Raw genomic sequence first — 21,616 nt, forward strand, 5'->3', positions numbered from 1 at the left:
TATTAAATTTATTACATACTCACTTTGAAAATGTTACCTTAGCAGACTTATTTTATTTTTTTTCCTCAGAGCCAAGTGTCATAGATACAAAAAACCTTACAAGTATTTATGGGAAGGGCATTTTTACAAAATCTGTTTTTATTTAAAAAAAAATATTATAAACTCAATGGAATCCTTCGTTTTACTTATCAATTCATATCCATCATATTCATCAAGTACGAATTGAACCATTCTTTTTCTTCATCCACATGCGGAAGGCAGCATTGTCGGGCCCCTTTTATTAATTATATATTGAGAAAGAACAAATTAATCTGCAGACAGTAATCATCTCGCATGCATACAGTACCTCCATTAATAAACCCTTCGCGTTAAAAAACCTATAGTAATATCTCTTCTGTTTGGACGAATGCAATCAATGAAGACACAGACTCAACAAAACTAAATCCCAGAAAATATCATTTACTTCTCCATAATAAAAAAGGTAAATTATGTCGATAACACGATTTCATTTTACTAAGTACCCTCCAACGTTTAATTCCTTGAAATAAGTTGCAAAAATTGACAATTTAATTAACATAATATAGTATAAAGTACATAAAACTTCGTTAATGAAAAATTATATCTAATGTACTTTAAAATAATAAAAACGACAAAATAGTTTAAAAAATAGGTTTAGACTATGACGTGAATTATTTTATCATAACCTGTATTTGCACTTTAGTTATTCATAATATGACAGAAATATAACTAAATTAGTCATAGTTATATAATGTTCACCATTATAGAGTAATGGTTGAAAAAATAATGGAACTATTTAGCATTTACTTATTCATACCAAGATTTCTAATGCCCCAAGGTATTTTCCAAAAACAACTCAACTTAAAAAATAATTTAAATTAATTTTAATTTAATTTTTTTGCACAAGTTCTACTTTCAAACAGTGCATTAATAACAGTGTTTTTTCTTCAATTTTTTTAAAAAATTAAAACGAAAAATCGTGTTTTTATCAAATAGCAATGAAATTTTTATTTTCAGATTTTTCAAATTCATTTGATCTTATAAAAAATTGCAAAAAATCGGAAAACCGTTTCAGAAAAACTTTAAATATGTAAAAATGACATAATAAACCAGACACCGGAAAACGCTTTCAACATTGTTTTAAATTCGACTTTTTTACACAAAACAACCCAAATTGTAAGTTTCAAGTTTTTGAACTTCAATTAAATTGCAGTGACCTTTTTGCAGCCCAACGTGGGGAAAAGTTTCCGAAGGGTGTAATATTTTCATAAACATTATTTTTACTAGAATCCACTTAATAATATCACACACGCCTTAAGAAATAGTTCATGTTCCCTTATTAATGGGAACTGTTAGGCATGGGGTACCACAGGGCTCGCTAATAGGTCCTGTCTTTTTCTTCATTTATGAAAACGGTTTGGTTTCATTGCTCTCGACAATTGTATGTCATTCAAAAGACAAAATACAAATTAGCAAAATCTCTCACAGATTTATGTTCTCACGTATAACAGAACAATATTTTGAAATTATTCAGGGCAAGTCAAGCCCTGCTTCTGTTGCCTTCTTTGATCTTTTTGTACTCTCCTTCCAACAATGCTTAAGCTAAGCATTCGAAGCGTTAATCCTCTTTTGGATAATGTAAAGTCGACTAACAGACACCGTGTGACCAGCAGGTTCAGTAAAGATTCTCTTATAAACGGGGCGAAGGGTTTGGAAATGATGGACACTAGAAAACAAGGGTTATGATACCATCCTTTCCTCAAAGCTCTTATAATAAGGTATTACATATATTCATGGATGGCTGCAGTTGAGTTTCCTGAGCAACCTGGTTGTTACTTTCGATCGAAGGTTTGTTTAAAATGGGGTCGAAATTCGACACATCTTCTCTGATACAAAATCCTAAAATCCTTGATGTTTCCTTCAACGTCTCCGATAAACTATCCAAACTGACGTCCATATTCATTTTGTCACGGGCTTGTAAGAACTTGTTATAAAAAAAATTCACGATACCCTTTAAAGAAAAAAGAAACGTTAAACTATCTGCCTAGAAAAGTAATTTTATCCCGTTAGATATAGATTCAACATAATGAATAACAATAATAAAAGAGGATTTAAGATTGAACCCTGAGAAACGCTAGGAGACAAGAAATATTTAGTCCGTCAAAGAGGGATAAGTCTGTATAGATCACATCTACTAGATTACCGATTTTATATTAGTTTAGTTTTTTTTTTCATAGGCTGGGTAGTTAAAAAAAAACAGGGGTGAAACTATTGTGTAGATACCATATGTAATTATTTGCTTTGACCATTGAAACTCGAAATGAAGAAGTAAAAAAGTATTTTTAGGAACTTGATTAGATTACGGCCATGCGACTTTGGACTACCACGAAACGCGCATAATTAACCGGGGCCTATTATGAAACCGTTCGCATCAATGCGGAAGAGATAGGGAAGCGGGATTCAAACTCTATATCGTCACTTTGAGGTCCTAATTCCCCCAGAGAGTTTGCCAGCTGGGAAAATGACAGTCCTCACCTCGGAGCTTTTTATGAATGGTTCCATTATTAAAGCGGAGGGGATCGGCGCGCCGTCTATTTAAGTTTTGGGGTTGAATATCTTTTATGGGTGTTTACCGGGTGGCAGTTGTCCGAGTGGTTTTTATTTTTTATTTATTTCATAAATTTTTAATTCAACATAATAGAGCTTTAGAGCGTTGCCAGTTGGGCAATTTTGAATAGTCTGTACTCCTGGATCGTATATTTTTGTTGAATTGTATAACCAAAAGGTAGAAGTTTTTGCCTTCATGGTTCTCTCGCTACAATGTATGGGTGTACTTGGTAAGTAAAACACATGAGATTAACGAACTAAACAACCTGACCTATATCTAGCGTAATAACGGCAAGTAGAATACTTTTTTTAAATGTCAATTCAGGTATATCAATTCGTTAGAAAATGCATGACTAGATTCCTAAATAGATCGCTAAAGTTTTTCTTTCAAAATCCTTCTTTATTTATACCTTGAAAGTATGAGAAAAAATTATAAAATCACTGTAAAAAAGTTATAATGGGTAATTATAATATAAAAAAGACAGATGAAACTAACTGAAAAAAAAATCAAAGAAAGACGATACTCAGAACAGTCGTATGATGGGTAAATGTGCCCAGATGGAAATAACATCGCTAATTGAATTTAGTGTCACACTTTAATGGCAAAAGTTCACAGTTTGATTTAAACCTGCCAGAAAAGAACCAAAATTGCAATTAAATTAGACTAAAATTGCAAAAAAGTGAAATTTTTTAGATATGTTATTACTGCATTTGAGCACTACAAGCAACGTTGTTGTGCTATTGAATTTTATAAGGTTATAAAAGTACAGAAGCAATCAATTAATTAAAAATAAAATGAAGGAAAGTAGAAGGCTATTGCTGGGAGTTGGTTTCATTCAGTCTGATCCTCGTTTTCTTGCAGCATTCTTCCAAAAAGGAAAATAACCCTGGAATTTTTCTTAAGGTTTTTGAGTCCGGGTTTGCAGAAAGAATGGCAAATCGGCATCCGGTAGGTGTTATATCGCGACTGAATTGTGCGTTTGAGTAATGAAAACGAGAATGGGACCTAGGATGCTGCCTTGCGGAAACCAGCTTAGGCATAGTGGATGGGAGAGACGGCGCATGGACAAATAGGTTTTTAGAATGAGGGAATAAGTGCAGAACACTTTAGAATTTGTAAAGTGTTTTGATTATTTAAAACAAATTTAAGGTATCTGTTAAGTCCAAAAGAGGAATACAGCCGTAATAGATTAGAGGAGAGGTGATAAGAGTAAGATTGAAGGTTATTTTCTTGGATTAGTTTCGTTGATTTTGATATTTCGTTAAACCATTCTTCCGTTCCAAAAAGATAGTCGTGGGGGTATCTGAGGAAATTTGGATCGAGGTTTGTTGAAAGAATGGCGGATCGGAATTTGGCAATGTTCTATCCTGGTAAAACCGTGCGTATAATGAAAAGAATAGGATATAGGATGCTGCTCTGCGGAAGAGATGCTCCAGCATTTAATTAGGTAACATTCTTTCAGTAGATTGGAGGGGTGAGGGTTATTTACTGGGATTTGTTTTAGTTGAGTCTGATTCACCATTTCTTGAATCATTCTGCTAAAAGAAGACATGGACAAGAAAGTTTCCAAAGTTGGGATCAGAGATGTAGTCCAAGAATGACAATTATTGCTCTACAGCGAAGCTTTCGGCTTAGACACTATTTAATTAGGGTAGTACTTGTAAAAACAATAAAAAGGTTCTAAAATGTACCTGCATACATAAATTTAAGAACTGACTTTGGGCCTAAGGAAGTAAATAAAAATAGAAAATGGGGACTATTTTAAGTCAAATTATTATAATATATTGATATTAACAAGTGTTTATGAATGTCGAGCACTGAAGAAGGAATAAATGCCAAAAGCTTGGCGGTAGTGCAATAATTGACATTATTGGACCACATCCCTGATCCCAAAACATCAATATCCCTCAATTAAATTCGTACTTTCATTAGGCTTATTTTATATTTTCTAGTTACATGAAATATATATGATCTATGTGGGTTTAATTAGTCGAAATTCTTTCATGGCCAGTATAATCCCTATTACTTCATTTCCTGTAATTTCTGACCATTCCTTAAGATTCCAGTAATTACACAGTTGTCAAGGTCTAATAAAAGAAAAACTATTTCTGTCCGAAGTTAAATTTCCTATGTAAATTATTCTTAAAGTTAGTAGCTTATTTCAAGAGTAAAAAATCATTGGAAGGCTGTTTTATTCTTATGGTAGAATTTTTTTCTTTTTAGAATAATCCTCTTCCTACTTTTCCTACCTGATCAGCTTGAAAACTCTTCCTTTTCACCTTCAGCTGTAACTTTAGAAATTGTTTCTTTCCAAGCCGATTGTAAAGAATTTGCTAGTTCGGTGAATTTTCAACTATTTTAAACTGGCAAGTATTTTATTAATTCTACAATTTTTGTATTATTTATAACTTTTTTTTGACAAATAGACGAAACAGTACTAATGAGTACACAAAACATGACCATCACCTACCTCGTTACTCTCTTCTGACAAAACAATTTTGAAAAAGGCTGGAATTACTCAGAAAAGAAATTTGAACAGAACACTCCATTCATCCTAAGCAAGACAAATCACTCTGAACTGCGAAAAAAACAATCGGTTTCTATAAACTGGACAGCACTTGGGTCGCTTGTGGTGAAAAACATCTATATTAAACAGTAAAAAAATTCTTCCTATAAAAATTCTCTCAAATCTTCCTCAAAAAGCTATAATTTTTCTTATTATTTAGACTCAATCTTTAAATTCTACATCTTAATCTAACGGAAATGATTAATGATAAAACACTTTTCCGAACCTGGAAAACCTTAGTTTTCTAAGTCAGATCTCCCTCATTCTACCTACAGTACTAGTAAAATGCTTGAATCATTCGTGAAACATCTTATTATTGAAAAGTCCAAAGTCTTTTCACTCCTTCAATTATTGTTCAGGCATCACCACTCTATTATTCAACCAAAACACAGGATGGTAGACATCATCCTATCTTCCCTTGAGTGGGAGGAATGCTATTCGCTTGCTTTCCTGAAGAAAAAGCCTTCATTCTACTAACTTATTAATTTAACATTCAATCCGATAAGTAGTTTGAAGTACGAGTCTAAAAATCCTTCTTTTTCAACCACTGTGCCGAAGCGGGTTCTGCAACGCAGCATCCTTGGCCCCATTCTCTTTTCACTGCAAACATTCCTATCAATTCTGTACAGTACTTCTGATATAATGACAAACTCCTGGCAGACCGTATACAAAGGATTTCCTCATGAACTTATAGAACAGACGTTTTAAAGTGGTTTGTTTGGTCTGGGGGTAATGAAATTAAAGCACACTTGGATTGGATTGGAAAGTTTCTTAATGAAAGTTTTAAAAATACCTTTTATTTTTTATTGATTTAATGAAAATTATGGTAATAAATTTTTTTTAAAGTTTGGATCTGAAAAAATTTGAGAAACATTGTAAATTATAAGTTGTACAAAATACGATGAAATAATTTCAAAAATTGTTTACGTTAGTAAACAATTCATTTATACAGTAGGTGATAAAATGAAATTTTTGTTTTCCCAACCAGTTTTACGATTTAAAACTTCAGCGAATTACACTCGGGTTCGCAATTTCCTCGACGTCCAAGCCATCAGACTATCGATGGACTTTTGAACTGTTAACAACCCGGTTTGAATTGGTAATCCCCCGGAGAAAAAGTTCACGATCGCTTTGCATTTTCGAGTAAAGTTCGCCCCTAAGAGTCGAACAGGGCGTCGGTGCACAAATAAAATCGAGAGTATCCACTCCCGGTGTCGAGGTCGGACGGAAAACTTTTAACTAACAGGCCAACTTGTTCCTAATTAACTGTCAAACTCAGGGGATTAACTTCTCAATCTTCCTTTAAATTTATTACCGTATCTTTACGACAATTGGAAAAAATATGACATTCATTACTGTCGGGGAAAATAAGTCGACAATTTTCTATAATGATAGATTTGTCTTACTCAATTTCCTTCAACAGATGGTAAATTTTTATAATTTATGTTCTTAAATTTTTTTAAATAAAACCAGCTATGGATGAACAAGTAGCAATTATAATGTTGTACAATATTAAAAATAACATATACCTAAATAACGCTTAAGACCAACACTTCCGCAATACTCATAAGTCATGAGGGTTTAGCCTAATCATACAAAATCATCAATTTTTCACATAAAGTTATTTAAAAATTCCAATAATATAAATTTTATATCGTATGTATAAAATCTCATGAATAATGGAACAATGTTTATATTACCCTGGGGTGTAATCCTTGCGAGTCAAATACGAAACTCGTAGGTAAACATTCAGATTCATTTCAGAACATAATCCGAATCGATTTGAGAGTCACATCACGCCCTTTAGAAAAGGGGATTTACTTGTGAGTCAAGAACTTTTCAGGAAATGACTTTGACTGTCTTACACCATTCAAACAAAAATCGTATAAATTCTAATAGCATCGCATGTCTCTTATTAAACTATGCTAGTTTATAAAATAAAAAGTTATATTTTCATTAATATACGTTAATAAAGAAGGTTTTGTGATTTATGATAAAGGAAGAATACGTGAGGGTGAGATGGCTGATTTTATTAAAACTTTTTATTGTAATACTAGGTAAAAAATACTGACGTTTGTCGAAGCGTTCTTGTCAATGGGCCCTTGGAGCCAAAAAAACGGTTTTACATTAAATTTTATTTCTGTGTGAAAATTGTATGTTGCAGCAAGTCATAGTATTATAAATTGTGACCTAGTACATACTCTGTGATTTAGTCACTTAGTTAAATAGTATAATATATCATATATTATGAAGACAAAAATTATAGAAGTTTTTTGTTTATAAAAGAATGCCTGAATACAAATTTTTATAAAAATCGATAAAATTGCTAATGCGTTTTCGAAATTCTTCTAAACTTTTTTTTCAAAAGACCAAAATGTTGATAACTTTAAAACGATTCAGCCTGTAAACATTTGAAGGGTTTGGAATTTTAGTATCTACAAGTAATAGCAAAAACGTTTCTGTGAATTAGTGATGATGATCAAAAGAGTAAACGCACATTACCAACCGAGCGATGAACCGTCTGGGGGAAAAAAGAGAGGTAGCTCTTATGTTCCCTTCACTCTAATACCACTCGGCGATTGCCACTCAGTTTTGAATTTGGTCTTTGCCACTCAGTCACTTAGCAATTGACTTTACCCTTAGCCACTCTCCGCTCCAGTCGCTCTTCACTCTCCTGATTCACTTCTCAGGACCGTCTGGAATCCGTCTTTATGCTTTCTCCCATTTCCCATCCTTGAGTAATACTCTAACTCTTATTTACTTTTATACAGGTTATATTCAGTTACAAGAAAAATTATTTTTACATATGAGCTCTGCGAGGTTTAAAAAACTCCGGCCGAAGGTCTGACACTAACTTTGCAACCAAAACCTTACTTAAAAATATTAATTATTTGAAAAAAGTAATTTGGTCAATCAGACCACATAATGGATTTAATAAGTAAAACGAAGTATAACTTCGCTAACAGCTCCCTGTGGTCACTTCATATGTCGCCGAGAATCGAATCCTGATTACACGACATTTGAAAAATGGCAAAAAGGAGGGAAAATTCGAAAGGTTGTAGGTTCAAATGGGATGCTGGTATCCTAGTGGATCGAAGTCAGTGTCGTAGCTCAAGTGGTTAGAGCTGGGGCGTATTTAGCCGAAGGTCGTGGGTTCGACTCCCGCTCGTGGCACTAACTTTTTCATTTCAACCAAAAACCTTACATAAAAAGATTAATTAATTAAAAGTAATTTGGTCAATAGATCACTAAATATAATCGATTTAATAAGTAAAACGAAGTATAACTTCAAGCTGAGATGAAAATTAGCAGAAACTCAGTATCTAAACATTAACAGTATGGAATTAATTAAAAATAATAATTTTTTAACTTTCTTTTTATATTTTGTGTTTTTTATTTTTTATTAATCCCATATTGTTAATGTTTAGGTATTGAACTTCACCTAGTTTTACATAATCTTATCATAAATGCAGTTTCTTGTTTTCAAGTTAAATATTTCAACATTCATCGAGTTAAAGTAAGAAAAATAATTGTTTTTGTAATTTTTTTTTTTAATAATATCACATGTTCTAACTGCGATATTTTTGTAAAATAAATAGGCCCTGATGATGACGATATAACCGTCGAAAGCTCGGCAAAAACTTAAAAAATTGTCGTTCTGTTGTGACCTCATCGAAGATCCTTTTTTCGAAGTATATCTTCACTAACAGCTCCCCGTATATTGAAATTCGAACAACCTGCTAAAGTTTACTCTTGGAATAAGTGGAAAATAGATTTGGTGGGCGCGAACGGTGAGCCACGATTAATTTCAGTGAGCGAGCGGTTTTTTTCCATTTCTACTACAAAAAAACTGGTGATATAAAAATACAAGCTGTTTTTGTTTAATTAATATTTAAATTTTTTAATTTCTATATAATCTTTAATTTAATAACAGAAACACTAACAGATGTTGCAACAATTTTAAAGAGAAAAGCCAGCTTTCAAATGGTTGCATTATCCTGCACATTTGATAAAATCCAGGCGCGTTATAACAGTATAAGTAGAAGTTCACACCGGAAAAAAATTGATCCTGGATCATCAAGTACAAAAAGTCTCCTTTTTTCGCCCAAAATTCATATTTACAAGCTTTAAACAGACATAAGAAACTATTGTTACCACTACTAGACAGACCATCCAAACTTCCATGTAATTACAAAAGATTGCTATACAATGTTTCTCAAACATATGTGTACTTATGATACAAAACTCTTGGGGGTAAAATGTTTGAGGAACATTGGCTTAATCCGTCAACTGTTAGATAACGTTGACTTTGGATAAAAACATCACACATCCAAAAATGAAAAAAATTCCCGTTACTGAATAAGAAAAACTGTCTATATTTTAAATAAAAATTCGTATTTAGAGACTAAAATATTTTTTGACTTACTGTACTGAATGCATTTTTTTTAAATTTTTATATAACTAGTCGCATTTCATTCGCTTTTCTCCCCTTATTATTTTTCTTACATAAAAAGAAAACGAACCTTGCAACCTTACAAAAATAATTTAGTTAAAACATTTTTTCTCAGTTTTTAGTGCCCATCGGCAAGGACTCGGACACTTCTAATATTTTTCCGACCGAGTATCATAAAAAAGGTTTAATTAAAATCCGCGATCCGACATCCCCACCTTGTTACAAAATGCAATGTAAAAGTTTTTTCTAGTTAATTATGTCGATTGTCCTGATAAAATTAAAAAGGAAGGGAAATTCACCGGACTTGCCTCTTAGATGGTAGACGAGTCCCTCAAGGCACTTTGTTATGGGTTGTATTCAACCTCTTCATAGAGTTTAATTTCCATTTATATTCAATTTTTACATAAAGGCTTTTCATAAGAGATATTCCGAATTTCCCGGCACTCTATTCCGCACGGCTGGGAAAATTTCACTATTCAAAGGCGGCCTGTTAATGACAAACTGGACAATTAACTCAAGCTTCACTTAAACTTTTATTCGTGTTTACTGTAAATTTACACGTTCAGAAAAACACTTCCTTTATAAAAACAAGAAAAAAAAAATATTGTCGAAAGTTATTGGCCTTGACTTTACAAAGAACAGAAAGGATATAATTAATTTTTCAAAATGAAATAAAATAGAAAATTTTGATAATTTTCAAACCTAATAGCATCTTGGAAAAATTATTAAGATTGGTTGGACAATATACTAATAGAAGGAGGTTTTTCAACAGATTGACCATCTCTGTATTCGACTCATGTTTCGAGGAAAGTGAAAAAAATTGTACATTCCTGTTGAAGGATGAGTGGGACTTTAAGTAATCAATTTAACAATATATGATTTGTGATGTCTATCAATTATGTATTTTTATGTAAAATGATTGTTAATTAAAAACTAAAGACGGTAAAATAAATATTCTAAAGATTAATTGGTATTGGTGGTAACTAAATATTAAATTAATTGTAAAGTATTAATTGGTCAAGCGGACCACGAAATTAGTGAATTTAATATTCTAAAGTTTAATATAACCCATGCGTCGATACTCACAGATGTACTGTAGACGACGAACATGACTTCATCCAGGTTGAAATCCACTTGACTCGCACCTTGTGTAAGCCAGGATTTCCCTCTGAGACCATATTTTCCTTTGATGCAGCGGCTCCACAGTGCTTTGGTACAGCCTTCGTCACCGTACACGAAAGTGTTGTGCGTGTAAGTCCCGTTTTCCGAGTACCAGTGCCACCTGAGCAGGTATTCCGGCCCGGGTCGTACTTCGCATCTGGAACAAAAAATCCTTTTGCATTATCCGCTGTTACGCAAAAAAATAACTGTTATGATCAATAAACAAGTTTATTTTTAAAATAAAAATTATTTTCCTCACACTACAGACTCTCAACACAACAGACAAGAAGGACAATCTACACGGAAAACAAACATATTGAACCCTGAAGATGATCTCAATAAAAATCGAAACGTTGGCACGATAAAGAAAATGTTTTTCGAAAACCTACGTCTCACCAGACCGCATCTCACGATCTCCGAATAATAACAATTCCTTCTTTTTCATTAAATACCAACGCACGATAGTGGCAAAAGGGCACTAGAAAAACAAGCGAAGCTGAAGAAAAACAACAAAAAATTTAAAAACGTATTAAAATCCGTAGTTATAATTAATATTTTTATTATCTTACAAACGTTTTATTTAGAGACGCGCATGCTGACAGACGCATAAAATTTTTTTTAAGTTGCGAATCATGGTTTCTGGGTCATGAATGATCAGCAGGTAGATTTCTTTTTGTTTGAGCAACAAATTGGAACATAGAACAATTGTCTAACAAATAGTATATTAAAATAAAATATAACCGATCAAAAAATTGACTGGAACATGAGTTGTTCCACCCTACGATAAGGTTGCTTAGAGATGGTTATGGTGATCCGCGGTAACATATCGTCTATCGGCTTCACACGTACTACAAGATGAATCGTGTAGAAGGTGTAAAGTTGAGAAAACTTAAAGCAACGGTAAAACTTCGTGCCTGATCGGTAAATCGTTTCTGAAAGTTATAATTTTCCCACTCCGATAACGATTTCTACAAAACCGCTTATGACATTGAAAGAGAGAGAGAGAGAGAGAGAGAGAGAGAGAGAGAGAGAGAGAGAGAGAAAAGACAAACATGCTGGCAAGAAGAGAGCAACATCGACAGAAAGGCAAACAGATAAGAAGCGTGAGCATGAATGAGAGAGAGAGAGAGGAAAAGAGAGAGAGAGAGAGAGAGAGAGAGGGAGTGTGAGAGAAAGGGAGAACAAGAGAGACAGATAGACGAACGGAAAAAAAAGACCGTTAGACAGATATACATAGTGTAAGAACCAGAAAGACATCTGATAGAGATAGAGATAGATAGAGAGCGTCAAAAAGAGAGATTTTTGTGATTGATAAGTATAAGATGTGGTGAATTCTACTTTTATGTAGCGCCCTTATCGAATAGCGGATGTGCAAAAAAGCACCCAACAATAAAAGTATATTTTTTTTTAAATAACAAAATAATGTGCGAACATTTTCTGAAATTTAGATTGGTGCAAAAAAAGTAAAAAATCGCGATTTTTGGCAACCGGCATGCGAGATTTTAAGAAAATCTTTTTCATTTTCCAAAATTGACCACTTTTTGGCATCTCTTTGTGAAAACTAAATGACCATGAATAACTGTTCATATACAGCAAAATGTTAGAATTTGATGCGCTTAGAAGACAGATTTGTGTCAGTAAATAGAGACTATCTTGAAAAAAATCACAATTAAAACCAAGCGAGTAAAAATGGAGTTTCAAAACAATTAGAAATTTCTTAGCTGATAGCGTTTAAGGTAGAAAGTACTAAAGACCAACACTTACTTATGGGTCCACCCACAAGTCTTATGGGTTTAGTCTATTACACAAACAATTGACAGGCTAATACATATCCGTTCAGTTCGTTGCGAATAATAAATAAACAATTTATTTATACAAATTTAATTTTAGCAGATGCGAAAATCATCTATTAGGTGAACTTATCGGTTGAACTAACAACTCTTTCAAGGTTAACATTTATTTGAACCCATTCCCAACTGTGGTTTGGTCGAAAGGCCTGTGAGCCAGTGCGGTGTTTTTATTTGGTAAACAGCCACCACCCTAACCCCCCAAACCATCCCTAACCCCCTAGAGGGATGGCCATTTCCAGTATATTTCAGGGGGTCGCTATTCCCTCGGAAATGTGTGAGGAGGTGCGACGTTGTTGAAATCGCGCCATTCAACATCCAAGTACCTCAGTTAATTTTTGATTTAGACCAAAAAAGACTAGGTAAAAATATTGAAGGACGCTGAAAATCTTATTTGCTTTACTCTTTCAACATATCCTATAGTTTTTTCTCTGAGCAAATATGGCGGATTTCATTCATTGATAAACATTTTTTTTTAATCCCTACATAAAAACAACTCAAATAGTTTAACTATTAAAATTATTGTCACTTTAATACAAATGTAGCAAAACTAATGACCTACCATTAAAATCATTCTTAACTTATATCGGTAATTCAGGGAAAATTGAGAAGAATATTTAAACAAAAAGATCTTTCAAAGGGTAAATAAAAGGGTTCATTCAAGGATAATAGGAAATTATGAATAGACAGAGAAGCAGCAAGAAGCAAGATGTAAATCATAAATGATGAAATCCCAATGAACTAGACTGATGTATGCTCAACGGAAAACTTGCATATCGCACTTGTATTTGTTCGTCACGGAAAAATATTGAATCATGGATATGAAACCTCACCTGTCCTTAAATAACGCTAACCTTACCTAAGCGAAGCCTTTCTTAAACCCGACTATACTTAACTTAACCCGTCCATAACCTTATTTCCACTAGCCTAACCCTTAGAAAACTCTAGCTCTGGCTAACCTAACTCATCCAAAAACCTATATCAACTTAAACTAAACCATCGAAAACTCTAATTTTATCTAACCTTAATCGTCAATAACCGTAATCTTACTTAACCTACTTTTTGAAAAGGATCGAGCTACTTACGCGTAAATATAATATAATAAATAGAAATATTCTTAACAAAAAATGAATTTATGTACTCACCCCACTTCAATTATTTCTAATGATTAACCTAAGACGTCTATAATTAGAGAGGATAGAGCCTTACTTAACCTAACTGTTCTGTAACACTAACTGTACTTAAAACAACTCTATTTGACCTTACTTGTCCATAGCCACCACTCAAACCCTTCCTAACCCAACCTAACCATAACATTACCTTAACCCAACGAAACTTAACCATAGTCTAACCTAATACCAACCATCCTAACATAATTTACCTCTAACCTACCGCATGCGCTCTTCCTGGTAATGCAAAAATGATCATGCAAAAAAATTGAGTATCCAGCTCAAAAACATATCAAGTATCAAAAAAATGATGAGATTGGTTAGGAAAATCTCTCAAATGTACCAAAACCTGGAACTATGTGTTATTTTTTAGTCCAAGATAAATGGCATCTGTAATCGTAAAAGGTTTAACATAACCTCGCGCTAAGATTAGTCTTCTGAAATTCCACATTATTAAAATTTACAATTTTAATAAATAAAATAATTTTAAATTACTATGATTTTGAGTGATATAGTAATGCTATCTTCCAGCTAAAATAGTTTCTTTTTTAAGAAAAATCATAAATCAGTCTGTCATGTCCCAGTCCTGTATTTTCGCACTCCAGTAGCCAAACCGTGAATTTGGAGGAATAGTCATCGACGGAACTGGCGCATTTTATTTTACGATTATTCTTATAGCGCAACATAATATAATTGGCAGTTTTTCACAAGATAAATCAGTGTAGGTTATGCGTCATGAACCGGGTAGAAGGAAAATATAAATTTAACTACACCAGAAATATAATGCTAATAATTCTTTGACTAGTGTGTTAATAAACGTCAAAACAGCACAATATTCCATTTGAATTGTCATTCTTCAAAGATAATCCATTTATTTGCCGGACTCCAGGTGGTTTTGCTTTCCTTGTGAACCAATCAAAATTTTTCCAACGCAAAGATCTTCTCGAATTACAATTTGTACTTTTACACAAAAAATATGAATTATTTAAATTTCCTCGCAAGCGCGTATAATAAGGTTGACTTTGATGACAGTTTTGTGGAAACGTTTCACGTTTTAAAGAAATTTAAAGATGACTTTTCGATATTTTCAACCGTCATGAACCAACCATATTTCGGGGGGTAACGGCGTCGAAAGTGGGTGATACGGCGGGATTTATTCAGCGGTTTACTACACACGCGACTCCACGTTCTGTTTTACGAGCCGAAATACAATTGAATCCATCAGTCCCAAGGAAAATCAAAAGCTATAAACCTAAAATATGATGTAGCGCGTAAAGCCACCTCCATTTATAGGAAAATGTAAGTCACTTAACAACCAGTTTTGTTATAGAGCATGATCATAGATTATAAGCAAATATCAGCAGTTGGAATAATTCCGTCAAATCAAGAAAAAAAACTGTACCCTCTTTAAGAATTAGTAACTTTTTGATATAAAGGCCTATCCGGAATTGAATCAAATTTCCATAAAATGACTTCATGACACAATAAATCGGTTAATTAACGGATAAAATTGACCCAAAGAGCCTACGTTTCCCCAAGCCATTATTATGTCCATTAATTACGATGGCCATTTAACAGAAAAATTGTTTAATGACATTGTTCGTTGTTAAAGAAAACCAATTGGCACTTAAGTAATGGAACGTCATGACACGCTCGCGTCGAAATTTGTTAAATTACAAAAAATAAAGACTTTTTGGTTTGGATGTACCGTTCTCCGAGGATCTAGTACATATTTTGACAAAGTTCAACAATCGATCGTCCGAAGATTATCTACAATCGTTCTTGAAGTTGAACATGAGAATGGCCTAAAATGACATTTTTGTTTACTCGTTTCCATTTTTCTAAAGATTTGGACCCTTCTGGCCGAGGAGACATATCATTTTATATTATTTTGATCAAAGAGTCGGTCATTGAGCTGCGCTGATTTTACCATTATGATCAACCCAAATAAATCGAACATAAATGTATTTTGTTACTTGTTATTACCAACCGAAAATAACTGAACATTTTCATCTATAACGAGTATCAGTATGAAAACATGTGTCTGCAATTTTGTTTAAGGTTTCATTTAATCTCACTTGGAAATACCTCGATATTTAGTTGATCTGAATTGAATTTGAAGTCGCAAACTCTTGCCGATAATCTAAGATCGGTGATACACGAATCTTCGTTTTGAACGAGTGATAACCCTCAGTGAAGGCTGAAACGTAACCCGATCTTGGATTATCCTAGCGGCTTGGGTTACCCACTTTCACACAACGTCTGGAACTAAAATGCTTCTGAACACAATGCCCTTTTATTCTTTACCGAATATTGGAAATATCGACTTATGGACACAATTGAGACATTTTTAACAGATGATGATTTTTTCTTTGAGTCTTTCCGTTGAAAAAGATTAAGAAACTATTTTTAAGCTTTTAATTTTTTTATATGTTCTTTAAGCGTCGCAGAAAGGAGTTCAAACGATTTTATTCTTTTTCTTATTATTCTCAAGACACAAGTATGCCGGGATTCGAACCCAGAACGGCATGAATGTCAAATACGAGTCGTGCTAAAATCGTTCGTTCTACAATAAAAATAGTAAAATTTTTACAAATCTTTGTAAGTTCGGTTTCAAACAAGCTTTTGATAAAGTACGGCACGATATATTGCTACCTATCCTCCAACCCTAACTTTCCAACTTACATTGTGAGGTATACGATGGCCATCGCCTTCCATCATTCCAGTTCCTTATGTCCCTCAAGTTAGTAACTTACGTTTTACCATTTACTCAATTTACACGCTTGACATGCCTACGTATTATTTAACAGTGACATCTACATTTGCTCATCGTGCAGCTATATTTTCACCCCATTGTGATCCTGTCATCCAAGAATCTTCAAACTCACACTTAACACACACAAGCGGAGTCGTGTAAGCAGTGTAAAAGAAAAAGAAACGAGGACAAAAATAAATATTTAACTTTTTCCTCTACGACGATACTGTACTACAACTACGATACTTACTTCACCAGATTATGTGACTTGTAGTTTAAACGATCATTGGCTTACAAACTAATTAAATACAATGCTGTAATAAACCCAATGTTGCCAACTTATGGACTAGAACTTCGGAGTTTAACTAAACGCTCTAATACCTGCAGAATTGACCCACCAATCCAAGAAACTCCGAAAATATCGATCTCAACATTTCTTTCCCGCATAATTACGACTTAAAAATCAAATTAGAACATTATTTTTATTATTATAGGTGATAAATTTAGTTGAAAACGTGACATACCTAACACGAAAAGTCAAAGAGGGTCGAAATTGTACAGGATGTTGATGCTAATTTTGGATTCACTTTGCTACGAGAGTACTTCTAGTGCATAAGCAATTAAAAGGACAACCCATACTCTCTTTTAATAGCTCTTTATTTTTCTACTCCTTTCCTTTTTTAATTATACATTTTACGAATAAATCAATTTTACGTAAGGCAAAATCTTCCTTTTATTATTGTTAATTAGAACATTATTATTTTTTAAGAGATAACTGACTTTAATTTATTTGGATGTTTATGGGTTGTTTTTAGTGTAGTATTTAATTAAAATATTCAGATAAATGATTGAACATCCCTGTGTCATTTGGAAGGCATATTTTTAACCGAAAATAAGTACAATGATATTTATCAGCTTTGTTTAAAAATGTATAAATTAAAAGGTTTAAGTGAACGATTGGGTGATTTGTTTAAGGTCGGTCAAACGGAGGCCATTGCCTGTAGAACAGATTTTTTCTTTAAAAAAATTATGCCCAATAAAAAAAGTAGTTAAGATGATCAACATCTGCCGTGATTAAATAAATCAGTTATAATCAAATATAGGTTTTACACGAAATGCAAAATCAGAGGCAGAAATAATCCAATATCCAACAATATTAAATAAAGCCTAAATTTTATACTGTGAAAAAAAAGCAAGGAAAATAACATATATAATATATGTTAATTGGCAATTTCATTAAATACTTATTTACTTTCTACAAGTAACAACATTTATTGACTATTAGTTTGTAAATTGTAATAAACTATTATTAAAAAAAATACTATGACGTGTCTATGAGTTTGAAGGGGGCTTCATTGAGAATCCATTTTTAAAGTTTATGCACAAACCCTCACTCTCATCCTTGGCAAAGGGCAAATATGAGAAAATAGATTGTGTTTCGGACGGTGAGGGAATCAAAGCACTTTGCCTTTAATAAATTAATATGAGCCATCCAAATGTGAATCATATCTAAGATATTTAAAGCATACTTTGTACAAAATGTTAGCAACGTTTTTGCTGTTTGCCAGAAAACCTGTAAACTTGTACATGGCTTACATTATAAAAACAAATTTTAAACATTCATTTCTTTAATAGGAATTAATTAATATAAAATCAAAAGGTGCATTATATGAAGAAACGGGTATGTTTAATATGTATTATGAAATAGGAGGATGTATTTTGATATCGTTACAATTACGGCCCTTCGCAACGGCTGGCTGGTTAAAATAACAAAAGAGAGAGAGAGAAAAAAAAGAGAGAAAACAATTTGTTTAACAAAAAAAGAAAACTCTTTCAGATTTGTTTCCGGTTATTTGGAATATCCTTTTCTCCTTTGTTCCACTTTCGTAGCGCCGGACCGTCTTTATTAGGGAAAAAGAGTTTTGTGCAAATAATCGCGTAATGTAAATTATGAAAAGTGACAATGACTTTTTCCCCCTCGATCGTGTTTCGGCCGGGCGAAATTTCTAGTTCTTTTTCTCGGTACTGGTATGGTGAAATTTCACGGTTTCAATGCCAATTTTCCGCTGCTTTGGCGCTAAAAAATTGGCTCGGCCGGCCAAGTTCGGCGGAAGGGAGAAAAAAAAAGATGCCGCCTTGGACGAAACATGATAAACAACGTCTTTCTCCAATCCATTAAACACCAAAACACTTACTGCTGGGGCTCGAAAAAACTGAAGGAATCAATGAAAAACAGCAACCTGGTATTTAGCGAACAATATTATTGTTAAATGTTAATGTTATACCTTTCAAAACAAAAATATACAATATTTTCCTACATAAATTATCAACTATCTTAACCAAATTTACATCAAACATGGCAAAAATTGACACAATCACTTGAAATCTTGAAGTTGAATTGAGCTTGAGATACCCTGTATAATTTTTCTCCAAAAAAGGTAAAAATTTGAAATTAGACTAAAAATATTTTTTAAAAAATTTCTGTTTTTTATAGCGTCATTGGTTCAAGACAAATTCAGCCGGGCTACCTAAAAATGACACCCTGTATATGTATTTATTTTGCTCTCACTCTTTCTTTTTTGTATATATTTTTCCTTGAGTACTCAATCCATCTCTTTATCTATGAATCTGGACTTTCAATAACAATTTTTCTCGGCTAAGGTTTGGATTAAGGAAGCATATTCATACAGAAGTCATAAATTTGTTTTAGAGGAACGGTTGCGTCCAAAAACTCAATATGCAGATTCATTGCTGCGTATTCTATAACAACCTACTGAAAACTCTTAGCCGTTTGTATGAAGGCTGAGATTTGTATTTCTGGGAAACAATTATCCAATTCCTGAAAGATTCACAGGGGTGTCCGAATCAGTTAAAAAACCTTATGGTTAACGAAGTGCTCTAGACAATGATGGAGATTGCAGTGCAATTTTGGTCACGATGTGCAAGATCGTCAATAGGCCGAGTTTTCATAACCTTAAAATTTAAACTGTAGTCCTGAAAGAAAAGAATTGTAAAATTAATAAGATGTAGTAGGACGGCGCTAAAGACCAACACTCCCGCAATACACGCGAGTCTTGCGGGTTTAGTTTCTCACCTAAATTAATTATATATCAACTAGGTTATCTGAACCTTCGGGTGCCGGTGTTTTTGAAAAAAAGCCCATTTGGAAGTATGTCGGGTTCTATTATTATTGTTATTATTAAAAATTTTTATTTACATTCATAATTCTTTTTGTTAGTTAGTCATTAGAGCAAGAGTGGAGTTGAAGAGATATCGATTTGTCCTTTATACTTTAGTTTTAAATCAAATATTTCATAATAAAGTTCGTTATTTTTTGTTGAAGGTTTTGTTTTCAACTTTCTAAACTTACTAACAAAAATATTTAAAATAGGTGTATAAATATGAAAAAAAATTCTGTTTTTTTCGCTTTTTCTATCTTTTTCCTTTTAGGGTTGCTAATAAACCCTGAGCCTTTTCCCACAAATTATCATGGCCCTTTGAAAACAATTATAAAGTTACGAGGGGCGAGTTTGGATACGGGCCGTGTCCTAAATCCCACCCCCGCGCCGGCCGCAATATCAAGAGAGTTGGGAATATCCAGAAACCGGGTCTTCCAACTGCCATTGCCACAGACCACAAACGGCCGACCCAATGCAAGCACAAGTTTTAATTATGCTGTTAATGAATTATTACTTCTCTTGGATAAGAGATTCGCCAAGAATGGGGAAAATTTCAAAATTGGGTCCGGCCGATTTCGATACCATAGGCCCTGGACAGGTTAAGAGATAACTGGCAGTAGCCATAACTCTAAGGTGAATGGATATTTTATGTCATTTTTACATAAGTATAAAACACTAGCGGATGGAAAACCTAAAACTTTATTTTGTTTAATTTAAAATTTAATGAATATTTAAGAAAAACACCCGCGCTTTTGCCTAATGATCATCAACCATAAAGAAAAACTTTTTTTATTTAATCTAAATAGCAAATCTATTTAAACTAAAATACATTATTTATCGTTAAAATAATTATTTAAATGTAATTTTTACTTGATAGCAATTTGGCCAGGCTTAAGAACATATTCCGGCCCGATGTTTAGACAAACAAGTGGAGGAGTTCTCGACTCCATCCAGTGGTGGGTTCTCTGGATAGAAAAGTGAAGTGCGGGATTAGCCAATAGGTTTAGAATAGATCTTGACTTAGAGTGGAACTCTGGGAAGCTGGAGTTGTTGGAGTTTTGGAGTCGAAAATAATGTTGAGATCTTTCCGGGTAATCAGGTTAGTGACGATGAAAAGAGCTTTCACGAATTGTCCGAGGACTTGTGATTGGAAGGATTGGATGCACTGGATAATGGATAGGTCGACGGATTCCTACAGTTCCACTGTACTTCTAAAAGCATCAGTTTTCTATAGAGTTAGTTAAATTATTGTCAAAACAGATTTCATACTTGAAAGACTAGTTGTCAAAATCTTTTGTTAAATTGATTTCTAAAGATGGAGATTTTTCGTCTGCTAGTTTAGGCATAGTTCTAAGTATCTGACTTGAGGTGATAGTAGATAGTTCTTAGATGGTGATGAGGAAGAAAGTTTAGTCAAGGTAAATATATAATGTACACTGGATATATTTTCTCAATTCAGTCTCGCCAGCATATTTCACACCTGCCTTTAATAACATCAACGTGTTGCTTGGATGCTGTACGTTGCTTCAATTAGATTTTGATTGGAAGAAAAAATTGTTTGCGTATGTGGTAATGAGGGATTTGGGAAGTGAAAATCAGCAATATAAATGGTATAAAGGATTGGACCAAGAATGCTCCCTTGTGAAACATTGGCTTGTATTGGTCTGATATATGAGTACTCGTAGCCCCATTGCTCTGGAGTAGCTCTTACTAATTAACAAGTTCTCTGCGGGATAAATTTCTTATAAAGTTTTACAAGGCAGATTTCTTCTAGGACATCTAAATCAGCTGGTCGCTTGACGCCATGAAGATACCTGACTGGTAAAACAACTAAATCATGACGTTATTGTGTCCTCACCC

General features: G+C 33.4%; 1 protein-coding gene across 1 annotated transcript in view; it reads right to left on the minus strand.

Moving 5' to 3' along the window:
* Positions 1–21,616, minus strand: part of LOC112127754 (protein APCDD1-like) — a 204,110-nt gene that overhangs the window by 33,626 nt on the left and 148,868 nt on the right. Inside the window, exon 3 of the mRNA XM_024229151.1 lies at positions 10,732–10,963. Coding sequence (XP_024084919.1) covers positions 10,732–10,963 — 232 coding nt within the window. The remainder of the gene's footprint in view (positions 1–10,731; positions 10,964–21,616) is intronic.

Source organism: Cimex lectularius, unplaced genomic scaffold (assembly GCF_000648675.2).
Source record: "Cimex lectularius strain Harlan isolate CLEC.00 unplaced genomic scaffold, Clec_2.1 scaffold300, whole genome shotgun sequence".
Lineage (NCBI taxonomy): Eukaryota > Metazoa > Arthropoda > Insecta > Hemiptera > Cimicidae > Cimex > Cimex lectularius.